This window comes from Microtus oregoni, unplaced genomic scaffold, assembly GCF_018167655.1.
Source record: "Microtus oregoni isolate MIOR12 unplaced genomic scaffold, Mior012 000045F_ref0000178, whole genome shotgun sequence".
Lineage (NCBI taxonomy): Eukaryota > Metazoa > Chordata > Mammalia > Rodentia > Cricetidae > Microtus > Microtus oregoni.
Window position 1 is genome coordinate 7,014,162 of NW_024543219.1, and position 23,545 is coordinate 7,037,706.

Sequence of the window (23,545 nt, forward strand, 5' to 3'; positions counted from 1 at the left end):
ACAATGAAACCTAAGGATCTAAACCCAGCAACTTTGTGTCCAAGGCCCTAACACAGTACATGACACCTAGGAAGGAACCAGCTTGTGGCTTTTGCTCTTTGAAGACAGGGTCTCATATAGAGCCCATGATGGCCTCGAATTGGCTATGTAACTGAGAAAACCTTGGTCTCCTGATACCATTCCCTTTATCTCCCCACGGTCCATCTCTGGTTGGTTGGTTTTTGTTTGGTTTGGTTTTGTTTTTCCCTGAGACAGAGTGTCCTCAAACTTTTGACCCTCCTGCTTCAGCCTCCCTCTTGCTGGAATTATAAGCATAGATAATCTCAATCAGTTTTAGTATTTGCTGCATGACAAAATGAGTTTAAAGCCATTTTACTTCTTAATCCATTTGTAATGCATGTGCGTACACCTTCCTCAAAATACAGCTTGGCCGCCAAGACTGAGAAATAGCTACAAAACAGTGTGTGTTTGATCACAAGAATGGAAGAGAAGCTGTCAGCGAGACATGGGAGTGGCCTTTTGCTTGTTTCCTTGTGTTGTTCTTGTTTTTGTTGAGAGAGGGTCTCACTGTCACTACATAGACCAGGCTGGCCTGGAACTCACAGAGACCTGCCTGCCTCTGCGTTCTGAGTGCTGGATTAGAGGCATACACCACCACTGCTTGGCTTTGGCTTTTTTTTTTTTTTTTTTTTGGTTTTTTGAGACAGGGTTTCTCTGTGGTTTTGGAGCCTGTCCTGGAACTAGCTCTGTAGACCAGGCTGGCCTCGAACTCACAGAGATCCGCCTGCCTCTGCCTCCCAAGTGCTGGGATTAAAGGCGTGCGCCACCACCGCCCGGCATTTTTTTTTTCTTTTTTTGAGACAGGGTTTCACTCTGAAGCCCAGGCTAGCCAAGCTGGCCTTGGACTCACAGTGGTCCTCCAGTTTCAGCTTCCTAAATGCTGGGATTCTAAATATGAGTCACTATGCCCAGCAACAAGAGAAATGTTTAAGTTTTAATTTTATCACATGTAATATGGGAATAATAAAATTTTCTCACATAATCCAACAAATAATAACTATCATTTAAAAAATTCAAACAATAACTATCACATCTAGACCCTAATTCCAAACAGCAGTAAGCCCATATTCCCTTGCTCAGAAGAGAAAGCCCATGACTGAAACCTCCCACCAGGGGGCAGTATCACCCTGGCTGGTCTGTTCTGCTTCCAGGTCAGCACAGGACCCGCAGTGTTTCTCCTGAGCTATAGGTACAATGAAGGGAGAGGGAGAGGGAGGGGGTGGGGGATGAAGGGTGAAAGGGGAGCAAACAAAATCAGAGATTGGGACATGTATCAAGGCCTCGTGTTTCTTTGGCCCATTCCCCTTTCCCATCCCAGGCTCCTCTGAGGCACTGTTTATACTTAAGGAAAAAGCATTTCCGGGCTTGCCATTGGTGCGGAGGGGCGGGGCCTCTCCCCTGCCTTCCACATGAATTCTGCCATCTCACTAGAGTCCCGGCTTCCACTTCAAGTAGACACTATGTTAGAGAAACAGATTTGCTTTTTCTGACTGCAGGAGGCACCTCATTTTTCTGGTTTGTGGAGAGTGACAGGAGCCAGAGGCACCCTTGTTAGAGACTGTATTCATCCTTTTCCACCTTGATTTCAATGAATGAGTTCAGATCAGGACAGGAGGTCTTGTGAGGCTGGTCAAAGGATGGAGAGACAGGTCCTTTCTCGTTGACTCCACCTCCTTCCTCTTCTTGGAAGTTGGGATTGTAAAGTTCGGGTGGAAGGAGCTGGGCTTCCACGGAAGGCAGTCTGTCTGAGGGAGGCCCATAGACACGGTTGGCTTTGGTGCCATGCTTCGAGTTGGCATCCAGATGGTAGCAGAGCTCTGTGAGGCGCTGGGCCCTGAAGCGGGGAGAGCGGGCCACCCACACACCTGGCTCACTGAGACTGTCCTCCTCATCGGACATCAGCTCTTCTGTAACAGCCTTCCACAGCTGTTGGTCTTCGGGGCCGAAATGCCTCATGATGCTGGATCGGTTGGCAAAAAGCTACGGTAAGACCCAGAGCAGAGATTAGGAGGAGAAACAGACTGTGGGTTTGTAGGAAGAGTTTAGGTTGGGAGAAAAGGACATGTAAAATCTGTGTCTAAATGTACCCAGTCCTCAAGTCAGATCTCTGTGCTAGCTCACCCTCCATCTGTCTGTCTGCCCTCCAGTCTGTCAACCGTATTTTCAGCTTCTCTGGCATACTCTTCACATTATAGTTTGTTGGTATCTAGGCTAGGGTTTTAAATCTCAAAAGGAAGGCCTAGAAACCTACCCGGTATCGGCGACTTCGAAGTTTCTTCTCCTCTTTTTCCTTTAGGCCTTTGAAAGGGTTGAGAGAGTTGCGGTACTCTCGCCTTTTAGTAAGGAAGTAGGCCACACAGGCTCCTGGGGGAATGAGACAACAAGAAGCAGGACCTTCAGCCAGGCAGAGATGGCAAATGCCTTTAATTCCAGTACTTAGGAGGCAGAGGCAGGCAGATTTCTGTGAGTTCAAGGCCAGCCTGGTCTAGAAAGTGAGTTCCAGGACAGGCTCCAAAGCTAGAGAAATACTGTCTCAAAAAAAACAAAAAAAAACAAAAAAAAAAAAAAGAAAAGAAAAAGAAGGAGGAGGAGGAAGGAGGAAGAAGAAGGAAGAGGTCCCCTTGCCTCAGTCTCCAACCCTGGGATCACAGGTGTGAGGCACCATAATTAGCTGCCATCTCAACCATCCCCATGCCTCCTCCCTCCCAGAAAGAGCCAGGGAGTAGAAGGGGCAAGCAGAGAGCATGTGCCGAGGGAAGGTGGAGCCCCTACCTTTCAGCTCCTTATCTGTGTAATTGTGGGGACTGGTCATCAGTTCCTGCTTCAGCTTTTCCAAAAGGAATTTCACTACTGAAATATTCCAAGACGACTTAATGCTGTCACAGAGGAGGAAAAAGAATAAGGCAGACAAGTTTTGAGGAGCCAGAGGAACCAGACACCTGGGCTGAATAAGCTTTGTTGTGAACTCCTTGGCCTGACAGAAGCCAGCAACCACCCCCAAGCCCGCTTCCCTCTCAGCACAGCACCCGGTGAGCTGTTTGTCCTCGAGAGCCCTTACCTCTCAGAACCATTGAATCTCTTGTCGTTGGTGATGTGGTTATGTACATTGTGGACCAGTTTCTAGGGGAGGGAGAAAGAATCAGGTCAGGAGTAGACAGGAAAACTTTCCTCTGGTCCCCGTGTGTGGGTTCTTCTTTGTCCCAATCACACCATTTCTAGTTCCTAGGCACCATTGGTTTTTGGGTTTGTTTGTTTGTTTGTTTGTTTTGGAACCCACTTTGTAGATCAAGCTGGCCTCAAACTCACAGATATCTGCCTGCCTCTGCCTCCCAAGTGATAAGATTAAAGGCGTGCGCCACCACCACCCGGCTTCTAGGCACTTGTCTTGGTTAAGTTTTTATTACAGTGAAGAGACACCAGGACCATGGCGACTTTGAATTGTGGTGGCTCCCTACAGTTTCAGAGGTTTAGTTCATTATCATCATAGCACGGAGCATAGCAGACATGGTTTTGGTGACATCTTGATCAGAAGGCAACAGGAAGTCAACTAGGAAACCTCAAAGCCGGCCCCAACAATGATGCACTTCCTCCAACAAGGCCATTCCTACTCCAACAAAGCCACACCTCCTAATAGTGACTCCCTATGAGATTGTGGGAACTGAACACGTTCTAACTGCCATGGCACTATTTTTTAATATGTCCTTTCTTGACCAAAGAGCTATCGAAGGCTGTATAATTTTAGCTTTTCTTTTTAACCAAAGTGTCACATACCCCAAGCTGACTTCAAATTTCCTGTGTGGTCCTAAACTCCTGCTCTTTGTGCCTTTGTTACCTGAATGCTGGGGTTATAGAGATGTGCCATCATCTCTATAATCTGTGTTTCTTTGAATATAAGTGTATTCTGAAATTATCTATTAAAGTTGATGACCCAGTAGTCATGTGTGTTGGCACATGCCTTTATTTATTTATTTTTTTAGATTTATTTATTATGTATAGTGTTCTGTCTGCATGTATGCCTGCAGGCCAGAAGAGGGCACCAGATCTCATTCCAGATGGTTGTGAGCCACCATGTGGTTTCTGGGAATTGAACTCAGAACCATTGGAGGAGCAGTTAATACTCTTAACCACTGAGCCATCTCTCCTAACCTCACTATTCAGAAGGCAAAGGCAGGTGACTATCTGAGTTTGAGGTCAACCTGGTCCTCAGGGCAAGTTTCAGGACGGTCTGGAAAGACAATTAAAAATTCTCGCAAGTCTGGGAAGTGCACACATGAGTCTTGAAAACAAGAGAAATGGAAACTGGAAAGTAACCTGGAGACAGTCAGCACTTCCTTCCTTCCATGGCACCCGGAAGCGCCCTGAAGACAGCCAGCACTTCCCTGGAGACAGCCAGCACTTCCTTCCCTTCCATGGCACCCAGCAGCTGTTAGTTTTCCTCATACACATTTATTCCCTTGCTTTCAAAAACTTTATTGTTTTGAAACTTAATTGTACATTTGTGTGTATGTGCCTGAGTATACGCATGTGCATTTATGATTGACTTAATTGTACGTTTGTGTGTATGTGCCTGAGTAAACGTATGTGCATTACACGTACGTAGGAGCACACAGAGGTCAGAAGAGAGAAAAGATCTCCTGGATCTATGGTTATAGATGGCTGTGAGCCATGTGGGTAGTAGGAATCCAACCCACACCCTCCATAACCCTGAGCTGTCTCCCAGCCGTCTGTCTCCTTTCTGAGCCAGTTTATTCTAACTGAACATTTGGGGGGGAGCAGGATCTGATTATGTAGCCCTGGTTGGCTTGGAACTATCTATGTAGTCTTGGCTAGGCCCAAACTCATAGACATCCACTCGCCTCTGCCTCTCTCGCACTACCACAGTGAGTCCTATGGCATATTTTTGTTTTGCTTTTTTGAGACAGGATCTCTCTAGCTGTCCTGGAACTCACTCTGTACGGTCTCAAACTCACAGAGATCCACCTGCCTCTGCCTCCTGAGTGCTGGGATTAAAGACGTGCCTGACCCTCAAATGAACATTTTTAGTTGAAGAGTTTTATTGGAGGCTGGAGAGATGGCTTAGTGGTTAAGAGCACTGACTGCTCTTCCAGTGGTCCTGAGTTCAATTCCCAGCAGCCACATGGTGGCTCACAACCATCTATAATGAGATCTGGCGCCCTCCTCTGGTGTGCGGGCATACATGGAGGCAGAATGTTGTATACATAATCAATAAATAAATCTTAAAAAAATTAATCTTGAAAAAAGGGGTGGGGTCGCTGGGCGGTGGTGGCGCATGCCTTTAATCCCAGTACTTGGGAGGCAGAGGCAGGTGGATCTCTGTGAATTCGAGGCCAGCCTGGTCTACAAAGCGAGTTCCAGGAAAGCTAGGACTGTTTCACAGAGAAACTCTGTCTTGAAAAATCAAAGGAGAAAATAAAAGAAAGAAATCTTTAAAAAACTGAAGTCCAAATGTAAGCAGTCACAAAGGAATCGGTGAACAATTTTATAGAAAGTGAGAAGTGTGACTTCTCAAAGAAAGAAAGGAGTTACCTATCTTTTAAGACAAGGAGGTTGGAAGAGATCAGGTGGTAAAAAAATCCAACCAGGCTTGAAGTACAAAGGGAAAGTACTCTAGACAGTAGAGACAGTAGGTGTTAAGACTGTAAAGGCTCCTGGCTCATCTATCTCTTGAGTGAGCTAAAAATAGTCTTCCTCTAGGGTGGCTGGCAACCGCACCATTCCAAAGAGTCAAGGATACTGCTTTGGTCCTTGGGATCCACAGGGTTCCCTGCAGCATCCACAGGCATCCCAACAGATCAGTGAGCTCTTGGGCTCCTTCCAGAGCTCAAGATTACCTCTGTAAGGCCCTATAACCATTCTTCCCTTGCAAGCCGGGAGTCTTGCTCAATAATTTGTTTTCCTTTCTTTTTCTGAAATAGCCTTCCTTACTACTGTGCCAGGGCTGGCTGCAAACTAACCTTGCAGCCTGGGCTGGTTTCGGACTCAGTATTCTCCTGCCCTGGCTTCCCAAGGGCTGGTATTACAGGAGTTCTTCAAGTGTGTCTTCCTGAGTAACTTCCTTTCTCTCAACACTAGTACTTAAAACCTTGCTGCTTTTCCAGAGGACCAGGTTCAGTTCCCAGCATCCATGTCAGGTGACTCACAACTGCCTCAAACTGTGGCTCTAAGGAATCTGAGATCCTCTATTGGCCTCTGAGAATACTTAAACACACATAGAGCACATATACACACACGCAATGCACACATGCATGCACATAAAATAAATCTTTTTGTTTGTTCGGTTTTTTTTTTTTTTTTTTTTTTTTTTGGTTTTTCGAGACAGGGTTTCTCTGTGGTTTTGGAGCCTGTCCTGGAACTAGCTCTTGTAGACCAGGCTGGTCTCGAACTCACACAGATCCGCCTGCCTCTGCCTCCCGAGTGCTGGGATTAAAGGCATGCGCCACCACCGCCCTGCTGTTTGTTCGTTTTTTGAGACAGGATTTCTCTGTAACTTTGGACCCTGTCCTGGAACTAGCTCTTGTAGACCAGGCTGGCCTCGAACTCACAGAGATCAACCTGCCTCTGCCTCCTGAGTGCTGGGATTAAAGGCGTACACCACCACTGCCTGCCTTCTTTCCTTTTTTACACAGTGTTCTGTCTGCATGTATGCCTGCAGGCCAGAAGAGGGCATCAGACCTCATTATAGACAGTTGTCAGCCCCCATGTGGTTGCTGGGAATTGAACTCAGGACCTCTGGAAGAACAGCCAGTGCTCTTAACCTCTGAGCCATCTCTCCAGTCCTTCTTTTTTTTTAATGCATTAAGAAGGGCTGGAGATAAGGCTCAGTAGTTAAAATCCCTTGCTGCTCTTCCAGAGGACCCAGGTTCAGTTCCCACACTCACACTGGGATACTCACAACAGCATATACCTCTGGCTCCAGGGAATATACCACCTTCTGGCCTCTGACGATTCCTGCACACATGTGGTATACATACACATACATACAGATACAATTGAAAAACATTAAGAATCTATATTAAGATCCAGTTTTGACAGGTGGCAGTGGCACACACCTTTAATTCCAGCACTAGGGAGGCAGAGGCAGGTGGATCTCTGAGTTTGAGGCCAGCCTGGTGTACAGAGCGAGTTACAGGTCAATTAGGGCTAATGTAATGAGCCCCTACCTCTTATTAATTGATTAATACTTAACAAACTCCAACTGCTTCTAAATAAAAAAGTAAATAAACTCAGAGTGTGGTGAACAGAGTGGTGTATATGTTTATAATTCCAGCCAGCACTTGTGAGTTCAAGGCCAGCCTCAGCTGTATGTAGTGACTTTGAGGCAACTCGGAGTGTCACAAGATCCTGTTTCAAACAAACAAAACAAAGCCCCCAAGCCCCACAAAGCTCTTGTGCTCACAGTTGATCCAAGAGACTGTACTCATGCAGAAGAGGTCTCCCAACCTCTACACTATTGGCATGTTGAGCTGAAAGGTACATTGTGGAACATGCCGTAGAGTACCTGGCGTCTACCCATTGGATATAAGCATTCTCCCTCTGCCTACCGAGCGACGATAACAGTCTACAAAGTGTCCCTGGAGGGCAGCTCCCCCAGGCTGAGAACCACTGCCCCACCAGTTAGTTCTTCATGGGCCTCTTGGCCTCTCCAACAAGATGGCAGGCAGTCTTCCTAGCCAGTCCCTTCTCCCTGCCAAGAGCTCTGTGGCTGGGCAGACGGCACTAAGCTTGGTGGCTCAGTGCCTCTGTGGGGCTTGACACTGCTCAGGACAAGCTAGCTATCCCACAGATGTCCCTCATCACTTACCCTGCACACAGGCTAAAATGTGACCCTTTGGTGGTCAGTCTGCTCAATCCTTTAAGATCTTCCCATCAGGACTACGAGAACACTAGAGAGATAATTCTCTTCTCTTTAAAGGGGAGACACCATTCTATCTAGACAAGCCTAAAAGACAAGGCAATGGAAAAGGCTCTGCCATGCTCAAGGTTATGGAATAATGTCTCTTTTAATCCTCCCCATTTCAGGAGGATTTAGGACACTATTCATTCTATTTGGAGGCTTAAAGTCAACCCACTTTTTCAAACTAAAGAAAAAATGATTGAAACCGAGCTCACTTACAGAGAGCACCAGATCACGCTTGCGCCTGGAGTTTTTCTGCCCAGTCCCACGGATCCTGCATGGGGAGCCGATAAATCCCATAGAACGGCTCAATTCCCCAGTGCTGCCCAGGGCCGACTCTTCCAGGGTGTTGTCCAGTGCTGCTGAACCGAGCATGTCCTCGGGACGGGTTCCTGGGAGCTTGGCTCCATTTTCTGGTCCTGTCTCTGAGGATGCCCTCTGGATAGCCAGCTGTGTGGCTGGTGAAAGCTGTTTGGCATAAGCAGGGACCAACACTCGTTGTATTGCACCCTCAGAGGCTACATAATCGTCCGCCATCTAAGAACAAGAACAGTCTATTAACAGGCAGGCAAAGGGGACCTGCTTAACCACCATTCTCGGCCAAGAGTAGAGCACAAAGTAGAGGAGGAGGCCAGGTCAGCCGTCGGTCATGTCGACGGCTTATTTCCCTGGAGTCTATGACAACACCAGGCAAGTCGGCAAATCATTCCTTTCCCCGTGTTGGGTGTTTTGCCTGCGTGTATGTCTGTGCACCACATACATCCAGTGCCTGGAGGCCAGAAGAGGGTGTTGGATTCCTGGAACTGGAGTTACAGACGGCTGTGAATCGCCATGTGGGTGCTAAGGACTTGAACCTGGGTCCTCTGGAAGGGCAGCCAGTGCTCTTGGCTCCTGAATCATTTCTCCAGCCCTGGGCTGATTGTTCTCATGTGAACAGGACCTGTACTGTTGGGTTGTTATCACAAAACAGCTTCCGTGAACAAGGCATGCTTTGACCTTCTCTGTGAACAGTTACTTATGGCATATTCTTGAGTATAAGAAATGTATCTTGGGGGGCAATGGTGGCGCATGCCTTTACCTTAATCTCAGCACTCAGGCTGCAGAGGCAGGTGGATCTCTGAGTAGTACAGGGACAGTCTGGGCTACAGAGCAGTTCCAGGAGAGCCAGGGCTATCCAGAGAAACCCTGTCTCAGAAAACAAAACAAGCCGGGCGGTGGTGGCGCACGCCTTTAATCCCAGCACTCGGGAGGCAGAGGCAGGCGGATCTCTGTGAGTTCGAGACCAGCCTGGTCTACAAGAGCTAGTTCCAGGACAGGCTCCAAAACCACAGAGAAACCCTGTCTCGAAAAACCAAAAAAAAAAAAAAAAAAAAAAAAAAAAAAAAGAAAACAAAACAAACAACAAAAGAAATTTATCTAACTAAGCGCTCTGTCTGAAAGTACGGGGAGGGGGAGAGGGACAGGAACAAGAAAACTGAACAGTAACTACAATAAAAGGGGAAATGAGAGAAAAGATGAGAGCAAAGCAGGGAACCCCAAAGTGAAGAACCCCTAGAGGGGATGTCACACACACAACAGACACCTCCCCTACCCTCTAGCTCCACGGAGGGGCCGGTCTGGACCAGGCCACACCCCACAGTCTCAGCCTTAACATCCTGCTGAAGCCTGTGCAGTGAAGGACACACAGGGCAAGGAAAAGGAGGGCAGGAGTAGGCGGGGAGAAGGAGAGGAGCAGGGATTTTTGCAGCCAAGAAAACAAAACAGTGAGAGTGGGGGAACCACACACGTACAGAAAGACGCGGAGGAGGCAGCTGAGATTTACAGACCCGTGAGCTGCTCTCCCTACTGTGAAATCTAAAAGCTAATTCCATCCTGTCAGCTTGGAAGCCTTCCCTGCCTGAAAGCATCCCCAGCGCAGAGCACTGCCTGGCCCGGGTGTCCTCCCATTTCCTGTCTCGGGCCCAGGCCAGGCAGGCAGAGTGAGGAACAGTGACCATGACTACAAAGGGAAGCCTTTAGAAGAGCGACAGCCAATTGCTATGATAGGCTAGTGATGCTCATTCCTCAGTCAGCAGATGGGCTGGGACCTCCCACCCTCTCGTTCACACTGTGTGTTTGGAGAGAGAGGGCAGACAGGGAGCAGGGAGAGCTGAGGACTCCCCTCTGGCTGTTGAGCACAGGGCATCTGTAACTCCCTATTCTGTGATCTCTGCCATCCTTCCGTCTCCTCCTCTTCCCTGAGTGTCTTTCTGCAGCTCTTCTATGTAGTCAGGCTTTCCTTCTTCAGATGGCCCTGAGCACTGAAAAACTGAAACAGTGCTGTGTATTTCTGTCTTTTTTCTGCCCAGAATATGCTCGATTTCCATCCGCCTCTACTCTCTGCCCAACCTCCTCCTCCTCCTCCTTCTTCTTCTTCTTCTTTTTTTTTGAGACAGGGTTTCTCTGTAGCTTTTTTTTTTTAAATTTTTTTAAGTTTATTTAATTTTTTATGTGCATTGGTGTGGCGGTGTCAGATTCCCTACAACTGGCTCTTCAGACAGTTGTGAGCTGCCATGTGGGTGCTGGGAATTGAACCCGGGTCCTCTGGAAGAACAATCAGTGCTCTTAACCACAGGGCCATCTCTCCAGCCCTCTCTGTAGCTTTGAAGTCTGTCCTGAAACTAGCTCTTGTAGACCAAGCTGGCCTCGAACTCATAAAGATCCACCTGCCTCTGCCTCCTGAGTGCTGGGATTAAAGGCGAGCACCACCACCACCCGGCTGCCCCAATCTTCTTAAAAGACATGTTTTTACTATTGTTAATTATGTGTATGTGTGTATGTCTGTGTGTGGATATGAACATGTAAGCGCAGGTCTCAGGAGGCCAGAGACATCGGATCCCCTTGGAGCTGGCTCTTATGAGCCACCTGACAAGGAAGCTGGGAACTGAACTCAGGTCCTTTGGAAAAGCAGTACGCATTCTTAACCACTGAGCCATCACTCCAGACTCCCCTCGGCTAATCTTTATTTTATTTTTTTTCTTTTTTGGGGGGGGACGGGACAGTATCTCTACATAGGCAGGCCTGGAACTCACTATGGCCCAGGCTGGCCACAGACTCATGATGACCCTCCTGTCACTGCCACACCCCACCTCTATGTTCCTAAGGGTCCTCTGTTCCTAGTCTTCTATTTTTGTTTGTTTGTTTGTTGTTTTTTTGAGACAGGGTCCCATGGTCCTGGTTGACCTGGAACTCACCATGTACATCCTGATGGTCTTCAGTTCACAGAAATTCATCTGCCTCTACCTCCTGGATGCTGGTATTAAAAGCAAGCGATTAAGCTGGTGGTGGTGGTGGTGGTGGTGGTGGTGGTGGCGGCCACACACCTTTGATCCCAGCACTTAGGAGGAGGCAGAGGTAGGTGGATATCTGAGTTCAAGGCCAGTCTGGTCTACATAGCTAGGACAGCCAGGAGTACACAGAGAAACTCTGTCTTAAAAAAATAAAAACAACAGGGGCTGGAGAGATGGCTCAGTGGTTAAGAACACTGCCTGCTCTTCCAAAGGTCCTGAGTTCAATTCCCAGCAACCACATGGTGGCTCACAACCATCTGTAAAGAGGTCTGGTGCCCTCTTCCGGCCTGCAGGCATACACACAGACAGAATATTGTATACATAATAAATAAAATAATTATTAAAAAAAATAAAAACAACAAACAAAAAAGTAAGGGATTAGAGGGGGCTAGAGAGGTGGCTCAGTGGTTAGGACCTGGGTTTGCTCTCAACACCCACACTGAGGGGCTAGTTAACTTTCTATGACTCTAGCTCCAGGAGATCTGCCGCCCTCTCCTGGCCTCCCCCTGCGCCTGCACTCACGTCCACACTGCCCCCATACATGTGTAATTAAAAATTAAAAAACTAGGGCTGGAGAGATGGCTCAGCGGTTAGGAGAATATTGTATACATAATAAATAAATATTTTTAAAAAATTAAAAAACTAAATCTTGAAAAGCAATTAAAGGTGTGTGCCACCACCCTTTCGCTCTATCTTCCCCCAGATAAAACTCTCTTGGAAGCAGGCACACTGGCTTCCACCCGTCACGCCAGCACTTGGGAGGCTGAGGTGGAAGAACTGTTCCAAATCTGAGAACAGCTTGGGCTAGAGAGTGAGATCCTGTCGGTCACTGTCAGCAGCAGCAGCAGTATCAAATAAACAGTACCTCCTCTTCCCACATAGATCTACCTTTCTTTTTTCTATTTTTATTCTACTTTACTTTTATTTTATTTATTTTGTTTTTCTTTTTTTTTAAATATTTATTTATTATGTATACAATATTCTGTCTGTGTGTATGCCTGCTGGCCAGAAGAGGGCACCAGACCTCATTACAGATGGTTGTGAGCCACCATGTGGTCGCTGGGAATTGAACCCAGGACCCTTGGAAGAGCAGGCAATGCTCTTAACCTCTGAGCCATCTCTCCAGCCCCCTATTTTGTTTTTCAAGACAGGGTTTTCCTGGCTGTCCTGGGACTCGCATTGTAGACCAGAGTAGCCTACAACTCACAGAGATCCACCTGCCTCTGCCTCCAGAGTACTGGGATTAAAGGCATGCGCCACCACTGCTAGGCTTAGATCTACCTCCTCTTTTATTTACTTTATTTTTATTTTTTAGGTACGAGTGCATATAGCTTTGGAGCCTGTCCTGGCACTAGCTCTTTTTTTTTTTTTTCTTTTTTTTTTTGGTTTTTCGAGACAGGGTTTCTCTGTGGTTTTGGAGCCTGTCCTGGAACAAACTCTTATAGACCAGGCTGGCCTCGAACTCATAGAGATCCACCTGCCTCTGCCTCCCGAGTGCTGGGATTAAAGGCGTGCTCCACCACCGCCCGGCTTCTGTCTGTATTTATGCCTGCAAGCCAGAAGAAGGTATCAGATCCTATTACAGATGATTGTGAACCACCATGTGGTTGCTGGGAACTGAACTCAGGACCTCAGCCAGTGCTCTTAACTGCGAAGCCATCTCTCAAGCCACCAGCATTTCTCTTGATCTCTTAGCTCTACTTTTCTTTTATGCTCCTTCCTTACTTTTTCCTCCTTCAAACCCCACAGTTCCACTCTTCCCTTTACCTGCCTTTAGTATCCTTATTCCCCCACCCCCACCCCGCGGCGCGCTCCGCCCTGGCCCCTCTTCCTCTCCGCACTTCATCTCTGTTCTGAAGCCCTTCTTGGCAAAATGAAGGCCGTGATAAAATATGAACGAGCCGTCTGTGCATGGCAGGCATTCTCGCCAGGAAAGGCGAAGCTGGTGGAGTAGCCGAGACTGTTGTGGAAAAGATGCCGTGATGGAGCCCTTGAGAAGGTGGGAAGCACCACGTCACTTCCTGCACCAAAAAACGGCCTCCGGCCAAAAGGCTCAGGGTGGAAATATGGCTATGATATTCATGAAAGTGGAGGGAACTTGGTGGGCGCTCTTCTGTTTTATGAGGGACACAGGTGAAAGAATGGGCTAAAGCGGACTACTGAGAACTCAAGAACAATGGCAATGGGTTTCTGATCCTACTGCACGCATTGGCTTTGTGGGAGCCTAGGCAGTTTGGATGCTCAACTTACTAGACCTAGATGGAGGTGGGGGTTCCTTGGACTTCCCACAGGACAGGGAACCCTGATTGCTTTTCGGGCTGAGGGGGGGGGGGACTTAATTGGGGGAGGGGGAGGGAAATGGGAGGCGGTGGCGGGGAAGAGACAGAAATCTTTAATAAATAAATTTTTTAAAAAAAAAAACCACTTGGGAGGCAGAGGCAGGCGGATCTCTGTGAGTTCGAGGCCAGCCTGGTCTACAAGAGCTAGTTCCAGGACAGGAACCAAAAGCTACGGAGAAACCCTGTCTCGAAAAATCAAAAAAAAAAAACAAAGAGAGGAGGGCATACGATTCATTATCCCCACGGGCAGATCAACCACACGGGGGTGGGGGTTACTTACGGGGTTGAGCAGAGGGGCTCCCTCTACCGCAGCCAGAGCACATCCCGGGAGCCGCAGATCTCTCTGGGGGGCTGCGAAGAAGCCCAAAGGCCCTTGCCCCACGGTGGAGGCAGCCCCCAGCTGCCGCAGCTCCTCGATCACCACCTGCACACCACTGCCCACGCTGTCACACTCCTCCTCCATGGCAGAGAGTGTCTTGCAGGCTTCCCCCGGACTCCCCTTGAGCAGTCCAGGCTCCTCAGGTGGTGGGCTGCGGGCCCGGCTCTCCCCATCTTCATCGGTGGTGCACACTTTCCCCTGCCGTAGCTCACCCACTTCTTCCTGGAGCTGTTTTAACAACTCGTTGTTGGCGCGAGCAAGACCCAGGGCCGCCTCAGCCAGACCCACTGCCTTGTCCACCCGCTGGTAGATAATATGCAGGAGCTGTTCAGTGCTCTGAACTGCCAGGCCATGTCCTGTCACTGTGATAGGGGTGCTGGCAGGGGGATTCCCACCCTGAGAACCCGAGCTGCCCTGGCTAGTGTCACTCTTACAGGCACAGCAGCAGCATCTGGCTTCACTGCCACTGGGCGGGGTGAAGAGAATGGTGGCGCTGAAGGACATAGCTGATGGAGGCAGATAACTGGGTGCACTCAGCTGGACAGCTTTACCAGGGTTCCGGATAACCGGGTACACCGCCGGACAGCCACAAGCGTTCCAGATAACCGGGTGCACGCTGCTGGATGGCCTCACACGCGTTCCAGATAACTGGGTACACCACCGGACGGCCTCACAAGTGTTGCAGATAACCGGGTGCACGCTGCTGGATGGCCTCACAAGCGTTCCAGATAACGGGGTACACACTGCCAGACAGCCTCACAAGCGTTCCAGAGATCTGGCCTTCACCAGGTAAGCAATGGCCTCAAGATTCACTTTCCCTTCTCATGGAAGGTGGTCAGCAGGGCTGGGGCTCCAGACTGTGGGATCTGTGGAAGCCAGTGGATGAAGACACTCAAAGTCCCTGGTTGCTCCTCCTCAGCCTTCTGTTGGCGGGTCCCGTGCTTCCTAAGCACATAGCAGCCTTCACTGAAATAGAAGCAGAGCAAAGACTCTGATGAGTACAGGTTCAGGGAATTCGAGGCATTCTTGCACCCAAGCAAGGACATCTCCAACCCCACCCCCCACCCCCTGCAACCCAGGTGACAGAACAGAGAGGACACCTGGAAAGAAAAGACCACGGAGGAAAATGAAGACCTGTTTCCTCCTTTTCTCTCCGATTCCTGTCACTTCTCTACTAACAGTATGGCGTCCTGCTGCTAAAGGGTAAACTGTGTCTCCACGGGCACACTAAGCTTTCACAACAAGAGTCTCCTTTTTGTTTGTTTGTTGTGGGTTTTTTTTTGTTTGTTTTTGTTTTGTTTTGTTTTTTTGGTTTTTCCAGACAGGGTTTCTCTGTGGTTTTGGAGCCTGTCCTGGAACTAGCTCTTGTAGACTAGGCTGGTCTCGAACTCACACAGATCCGCCTGTCTCTGCCTCCCGAGTGCCCGGCTGTTTGTTTTTGTTTCTTTGGTTTTGTTTCTAGTTTTTCTTTTAAACTTGGTTTTGGTTTTGGGGTCGGGGAGGGCAGGTTCGAGGGGACAGAGATAAGTGAGCTCCGAGTGCATGATGTGAAACCCACAAAGAATCAATAGGAGGGGCTGGAGAGATGGCTCAGTGGTTAAGAGCACCGGCTGCTCTTCCACAGGTCCTGAGTTCAATTCCCAGCAACCATATGGTGGCTCACAACCATCTGTAATGAGATCTGGTGCCCTCTTCTGGCGTGTGGGCATACCCCGGAGGCAGAATGTTGTATACATAATAAATAAATAAATCTTAAAAAAAAAAAAAAGAATCAATAGGAGTTCAAACAAATTTATCTTGGGCATGGTGACAAGACGTCCTCGATCCCAGTCAGTATTCAGGAGGTAGAGGCAGGTGGGTCTCCATGAGTTCCAGGCCAGCCTCAGCTATGTTAGCTAGTTCCAGGCCAACTAAGGATATATATTGAAACTCTGTCTCAAGAACAACCCCCAGAACAAGCAAATTAGAGTTAGGGTTGATGTCGGTGGTAGGAACAATAACTATAATATTATCAAGCTGTTATTTGTGGGGTACTGACCCTCTGTCAGTATGTCATAGATCTCTGTAGGTATTTTTTATATGAGCAATCTTTTTTAAACTTTTTAAATTATTTATTTGTGTGTACGTGTGTGTTGAGGATGGTAGCCTTCCTTGGGAGGCAAGAGAGGACACTGGGACCATGAGCTGAAGTTGCAGTTAGTTGTGAATCGCCTGACATGGGTGCAGGGATGTGAACTTAGGTCTTCTAGAACAGTACAGTGCTCTTAACCTCCGGGCCATCTCTTCAGGCCCTGTTATAATCTCTATACAAATAAAACAGGCAGAGATGAGAAAACTGGGATTGGGAAAAAAGGAATTGAGTTGGGCTTGGAGAGTCCTTGTAGTTTCACCACTAGGGAGGCGAAGACAGAACAGCCATGGTATGACCAGCCTTGAACGTGGAGCAAGTCTGAGCAGAACAGCCGCAGTCCACAACAGTCCAGAGTAAAAGAAACACACACAGCACACCTTTAATCTGACCACTCAGGAGGCAGAGGCAGGTGGATCTCTATGAGTTTGAGACCAGCCTGGTCTGCAGAGCAAGTTCCCGGACAGCCAGGGCTACACAGAGAGACCCTGTCTAAAAAAAAACAAAAACAAAACAAACAAACAAAAACACACATATACTAAAGACAGCAGCAACAATAACCACCAACACCAAAGCCAAAAAACCCACAAAAAATGAAAACTTCACCTCTATGTACAACAGTTCAGGGGAGGCCATCCATCATCTGAACTACCCTTTCCTCCCAGGCCACACGCATTTCTGTTCAGACTAAATATATTGTATTTTTCGCAGTTCCTCTGCTTGCTTTCTTCTCATTCTGAGTCTGAATTTTCTACATGATTGAGTTTACCTCTAAACTATGAAAAATAAAAGGTTTATCACTGGGCTGGAGAGATGGCTCAGCGGTTAAGAACATTGCCTGCTCTTCCAAAGGTCCTGAGTTCAATTCCCAGCAACCACATGGTGGCTCACAACCATCTGTAATGGGGTCTGGTGCCCTCTTCTGGCCTGCAGGCATACACAGACAGAATATTGTATACATAATAAATAAATAATTTAAAAAAAAAGGTTTATCACTATTTAATAGCTGGGTGTGATTTGGTATTCTTCGGACATATGTTCTTACAACGCGCCTTTGACTCATTCAGGGTCAGGACAGAAATGAACTTTCTTAAATGTGATAGGCAATTCCTATTATAATCTTCACTATTGGAAATAAAAAGGAACTCATCACTTAAAGCTACTCCTCAGCTGGTCAGTACTGCTGCCTCCATTTCGAGGAACAAAATGGTCTTCTTTTTTATTTATTTATTTATTTATTTATTTTGGTTTTTCGAGGCAGGGTTTCTCTGTGGCTTTGGAGCCTGTCCTGGAACTAGCTCTGTAGACCAGGCTGGTCTCGAACTCACAGAGATCCGCCTGCCTCTGCCTCCCGAGTGCTGGGATTAAAGGCGTGCACCACCATCGCCCGGCCAAAATGGTCTTCTTAAAACCCGTTCCTATCAAAAAGGAGTTACCACACAACAACCGCAAATAGCAGTTACCATAAAATACACTTTCTCTATAATTTAAGTGTGACTAGTCTAGGCCGGGTGGTGATGGCACAAACCTTTAATCCCTGCACTCTGGAAGCAGAGGGCCAGCCTGGTCTACAGAGGTAGTTTCAGGAAAGCCAGGAGTACACAAAGAAACCTTGTCTCGAAAAACAAACAAGCAAACAAAAGGGTCTAATGATCTACAAGATATCTAAGACTTCATTACCAAGCACAAAACAGAAAGGCCAGGCAGAGCCTCGGCTCTTACACTAAAGCCTTCCGTGTAATCTGGAAACTGCATTCTCTTCCTTTTCTCTCCTCCTGAGAGAAGAATTTGCGTGTGTGTGTGTGGGGGGGGGTGCCTTTCCCCTCCATTCTTTTGTGACAGAATTCAGCATGTAATTCCTTTTTCCTTAAATTTTTTTAGATTTTTTTTTTATGTGTTGCCTATGTTCATGTAAGTACACCACAGACATGCCTGGTACCCAAGGAAGTCAGAGCGGGCACCGGTTCCCGTGGGATTGGAGTTACAGACGCCTATGAGCCACCATGTGGGTGCTGGGAACTAAACCAGAGTCCTATATGGCGGCTGAGTCAACTCTTCAGCTTTTACTGGCCTGGAACTACGCAGACCAGGCTGGCTTCAAAACCATGGCAATCCTGCACTAGCATCTAAAGAGCTAGAGTTACAGGCACTATGCTCTCTCTATCTGTCACAAGAATTTTCAACTCAATATGGCAGTCTTTAAAAAAAAAAATTAACAGGCTAAAGTGCAGCGAGGTAAGATTAAGATTTCCGTTTCCCTAGAATATACCTGACATTGAGGACTTTACTGTATTTGTGGAGAAACGGAAAAATGTAAAACTAACTCCCAGGGCTTTTATCTCGTGCACGCAGCGCCTTCGGTTAATGGTGGTGATCGGTCAAAGCTGACCCAGACCGGCGCAGGGGCTGCAAAGCATTCCCAGGGAGGCAGCGCAGCTCCAGGGCGGGGTCTGCCCGCCCTTGGGGACTCACGAGTGGACCTCAAGGACAGCCCAGCCCACCCGGAGCCCAGCTCCACGCTTCCAGGACCGCTCCACCCGTGTGCCGCAGGCGCGCGACAAGGCGGCGTCCGTGTACCCGCCGGCGCGCACACACGAGTGGGGGCACCGCCCCGCTCGCCCTCCGGCTCGCGCTGATAGGCCATTGAACCAAAGGGGTGCAGGACCAGGGACGCTATTGGCTTCAGTTTCCTGTCACTCAACTATCCGGGAAGGGAGGGGCCCTCTCAGGGAGGGACACGACCGAGAGGCTTTTTTAAGGACGCCAGGCGCCATTTTGGCTGTTTACTCGCATTTGCTACGTCCTGCTCTACAGTTGTGTGTACACGACCGAAGTACGGAGGCCGCAGAGTGTTTTCATACATTTGGCAGGGCTGATTTTGGGTTCCTGCCTGCCTTAGTTACAGATCTCTTAGATAATAGTTGCAAAGTAGCATTTCCTTCCTCCTTAGTTCAGTTTGCATCTTTTACTGTTAGATTCTCAGCAAAATCTATAGATTTGCTTTGCTTTGGTAAAAGTGTCATATCAAACAAGCCAGTCCACGGGAGGGAGGGAGGGATTCCTAGGCGATGAGCCGAGGCTGCAAGATCCGAATGCCTAAGCTGCCTGGCAATTACTCTTAAGGAACTACGTGGTAGGTGACAGCCTGCCGTGGTGCCTGAGACTTTAAAAGAGTAGCATAAAAATTATCATCGTTGCTGTGATCATTAAGGTCCATAGAATCTTTTACATTTCAAAGAAATGCCAGTCTAAACTTGTGGAAGGTCTTGTTGGGGAATAAAAACGCACTTAGTATAAATAGAAAGTCTATAGAATCCAAGCAGAGCTATTTTCCTTATGAATTTAAGACCCGGTAGCAATTTTACTGCAGGTGTTGCTTAGGTGTCTTTAAAGACTGCATACAACACTTAGCTAAGAGGTCTGTAGTGAGAACTTGGACTTGACTCTCCCGGTTACATCTGTGACGTCTCTCCGCATACACTAATGTTTTCACACAATTTTCAAATACAGACTGAACAGAGGTATATCCTGTATAACTCCCGATTAGGCCGTCACAGCACACAGCTGCCTAGGAAGGGGAGGCTCTGCCCCAGGGAAAGAGGACTTTAACGCACTCTTTTCCGAAACTTGCGAGATATGGGGGAAGCTTTGCATTTACAGAACACAAAATCGCGGTGCATTTTTTATCCCTCCTATGTTTTGGTTGACTCCTCTTGCCCCCCTGCCCCAAACAGTTCGATAACTGAACTAGACAATTCTCACCCCCACTTTCCTACCTCTGGAGTTTTTCAAACAAATCCCAACCAATAAAAGTCCACTTTGTTAAAAAGCCAGAAAATTCCTCTTTGAACATCTCTCTACAAAACTACTGGCAGAGGCCAAAACATACACAGCTGTACATGTAAGGACGAGAAACAGTAAGAAGGCAAAAGCACTTACAACCAGGGGGCTCGAATAACTTCCCAACCATCATCTGCCAGGCAGTCTGACTGCATGCTTTGGGGCAATTATTTAATTATTCACTAATCTGAGCAAAAGAGGAGCAGAAAATAAGGTAAATTCCAATAGGATGGAAGTTCTTAAGTAAGTCAAGGGCAGGATTTCCTCTAAGCTTTACTTGGCATATGAAATCCTGTTTTGATCACATTTGGAAACACAAGAGGAAAAAAAAAATTACATCGTAGGGTTTGTTTTACACACATAAAACCAAAGGAAAACACTTGAAAAATAAAATCTGATATGGCACATATACACATACTTTACATATACACAAAGAATAATCAGTATGAAGTGGTTTGCTTTAAGTACGCGCGCGCACACACACACACACACACACACACACACACGTCCTCATGAAATTCTGTGTGCTAGACACACCGTCAGAGGTGTCCCTTCTCTCCAGGGAAAAGAGTGTCCCGATTATAAAATCCCAGTATATTAAATCTATTGGTTTTGCACACTTGCCACATCCTCGCCAATTGGTTTTGGTTCTGAGGGAGTGTGTGTAAAACGCAGGCCGGAACGGCTTTGTGAGGGCGCCTCAAATCTCTCTGTTGCCTGTGGTAGAAATTTACATTATCCCTTTAGCCCGATTAAAAACAAATCTATACTTCCCCAAGCGACTAAAATTTAAAATCCTTCAAGCACAAAATTTACCAGTCCTTAAAATGTGATAGCAAAAAGAAAAAAAAAATTCTCTGTAAATTTGTCTGGAAACGGTTGCACACGACCATCCTGCTTCTCAACTTGGTATATTTTTAAACCTTGACCAGGAAAAAGAAAGAGAAAGAGAGACAGAAAAAGAAATGGGGAAAAGAGCAAATTCCCCTTAGCAACACTTTTCTCACCCCAGCACTGCCACAGATCTCTATTTTTAAAAAAAAATCTGAAAACACACGCAAGATGAAGGAGAAAAAAAAATGGAAAAAGGATACCCGAAGGTCGTATGGCTCTTTGTATTCGTGTGTGTGCAAAAGAGGAGGACTCGCGGAGCCGGAGCTCGCAAGCCCCGCCCCTTCCCGGACGCCCGCCCGGATTGGCCGCCGGACGCCCCGCCCGCAAGCACACGCGCCGCGCCCGAGGCGTCCGCCCGGGGGGCCCCCGAGGGCCGCGGTCTCGCGGACCTGGACGCGCTGCGCTGTGTCCTCCCCTCTCTCACCCTTCACCTTTCGTGTCTCGCTTTTTCCCTGTAAAACCAGACCCAGAAGAACAGCCCTGTGACTGAGCGCCTTCTGACTTTGCCAAACTCGGCGGAGTAGCTCCTTACCTGTGACCTTCTAAACTGGGATTGAGCGTCAGGGTGGGGGGCCTGGGCCTCAACCCTTGGTTTCCCAGGGCAATGTCTCTGGGTCACACATGTTGCCTAGCAGCCCACCTCTACGTGATCACTGATGAGTGTAACGCTGGCTAAGTGAAAGGCAAAGTAGCCTTACACCGGGCTTTACACTTTGGGGCTTGTTTTTGTACAGCCCCAGCTGGATTCTCTCCCCTACTGGACTAACACCATATTCTGAAGAAACAGAAATGTCTTCGTGCATGTAGACCCTTGCTTAAACCTGGATTTTAAGCAGCCCATAAACTGGTCTCACCGCACCTTCTTGTTCTAAAACGCTCGCACCACACACACACACACACACACACACACGTAAAACACGGATATTTATTGTGGGGGCGCTCGCGTGCCGCAGCGCCTGTGTGACTAAAGAGACAATTGCAGGAATCGGTTCTCTCCTTACAACCTTGTGGGTCTAGAGGATAAAAGCCAAGTCTGCAGGTTTGACGGCCTTCACGAACTGAGCAAGCGACGTCCCCCACTGGGCACTAAATTCTTTCGGTTGTTTTTGTTGTTTTTTGTTTTGTTTTGTTTTGTTTTGAGAAAAGGTTTCACTGTGGATCCTTGGCTGTCCCGGAACTAGCTCTTTAGACGAGGCTGGCCTTAAACTCAGAGATCCACCTACCTCTGCCCCGCCCCCAAGTGCTGGGTTTAAAGGTGTGAGCCACCACACCTGGTACCCTCTCCATCTTAGTCCCCAAGGATAACGTCAAGTCCTGCTTATACCTATTTATTTTCTTTAGTATCTGAACCCATGGCCTTTCTCAGTCTTCCTGGGACTTCCTGTCTTCCCCACCTCACTTGAACCCCTGACCTATGAGTTTATATAAGAAAATGGGAAGCTAAGTATGGTGGCTGAATCTTGTAATCCCAGCACTTGGGAGAATGACAGGTTTACTGTCACCTGTTCGAGGCCAATCTGGACGACATATTGAATTCTAAATCAGCCTGGCTACCTGGCTATGGCAGAAGATTCTGACTCAAGAGAGGAAGGGAAGACTGGAGAGATGACTCACTGGTTAAGAGCACTCTCTTAAGAGCCTGCTCTTCCAAGGACCCAGGTCTGCTACCCAGCACCCGTATTGCAGATTACAATCACCTGTAACTCCAGTTCCAGCCCATCCAACAGATGTACTTGCAGGCAAAACAACCACAGACATCAAAAGTAAAACTATAGTGACTGGAGAGATAGCTTATAGGTTAAGAGCACTGACTGCTCTTCCAGAGAGGATCCAGGTTCAATTCCCAGCACATACATGGCAGCTCGCAGCTGTCTGTAACTTCAGTTCTAGGGAACCAAACACCACACAGACTTACATGCGGCAAAACACCAATGCACATAAAATAAAATTAAATTAAAAAATAAAAGCATTAAAAGATTTTTTAAAAACGAAAAAAAAAGGGCCTAGTTATGTGTGTGCTATGTTTGGCTAAGAGATACTGAGGCATTAGGAGCATCCCAATAAACTGTTCAAAAGTATCCAAAAAAAAAAAAAAATCAGCCGGGCGGTGGTGGCTCACGCCTTTAATCCTAGCACTCGGGAGGCAGAGGCAGGAAGATCTCTGTGAGTTCAAGGCCAGCCTGGTCTAGAAGAGTTAGTTCCAGGACAGGAACAAAAAAGCTACGGAGAAATCCTGTCTTGAAAATCACAAAAATAAAAATAAAAATAAAAACAGGCCAAGCAAAAAAACACACTACTAGCCGGGCGATGGTGGCGCACGCCTTTAATCCCAGCACTTGGGAGGCAGAGGCAGGTGGATCTCTGTGAGTTTGAGACCAGCCTGGTCTACAGAGCTAGTTCCAGGACAGGCTCCAAAGCCACAGAGAAACCCTGTCTCGAAAAACCAAAAAAAAAAAAAAAAAAAAAAAAACACACTACTTAAATTCCAGCACTCAGGCTGCAGTGACAGGTGGATTTCTGTGAGTCCAAGGCTGGCCTACTGGGGAGTTCCAGGACAGTCAGGGTTCTACAAAACAACAACGCCTTTAATCCTAGCACTTGGGAGGCAGAGGCAGGCGGATCTCTGGGAGTTCGAGACCAGCCTGGTCTACAAGAGCTAGT

General features: G+C 47.6%; 1 protein-coding gene across 2 annotated transcripts; it reads right to left on the reverse strand.

Moving 5' to 3' along the window:
* Positions 1-981: 981 nt before the first annotated feature.
* Positions 982-21,113, reverse strand: CUNH14orf93 (chromosome unknown C14orf93 homolog). Of its 2 annotated transcripts, none has more exons than XM_041634036.1 (7): positions 20,998-21,113; positions 13,924-14,988; positions 8,195-8,512; positions 3,119-3,180; positions 2,833-2,936; positions 2,312-2,424; positions 982-2,040 (listed from the first exon to the last, which is right to left on the reverse strand). In XM_041634036.1, the coding sequence occupies exons 2-7, from the start codon at positions 14,524-14,526 to the stop codon at positions 1,612-1,614; spliced, it is 1,629 nt and encodes a 542-aa protein (XP_041489970.1). In that variant the 5' UTR covers positions 14,527-14,988; positions 20,998-21,113; the 3' UTR covers positions 982-1,611. The 2 variants fall into 2 exon arrangements, with proteins under 2 accessions (XP_041489970.1, XP_041489971.1); XM_041634037.1 differs by lacking the exon at positions 20,998-21,113 and adding an exon at positions 18,420-18,686.
* Between the last annotated feature and the right edge of the window lie 2,432 nt (positions 21,114-23,545).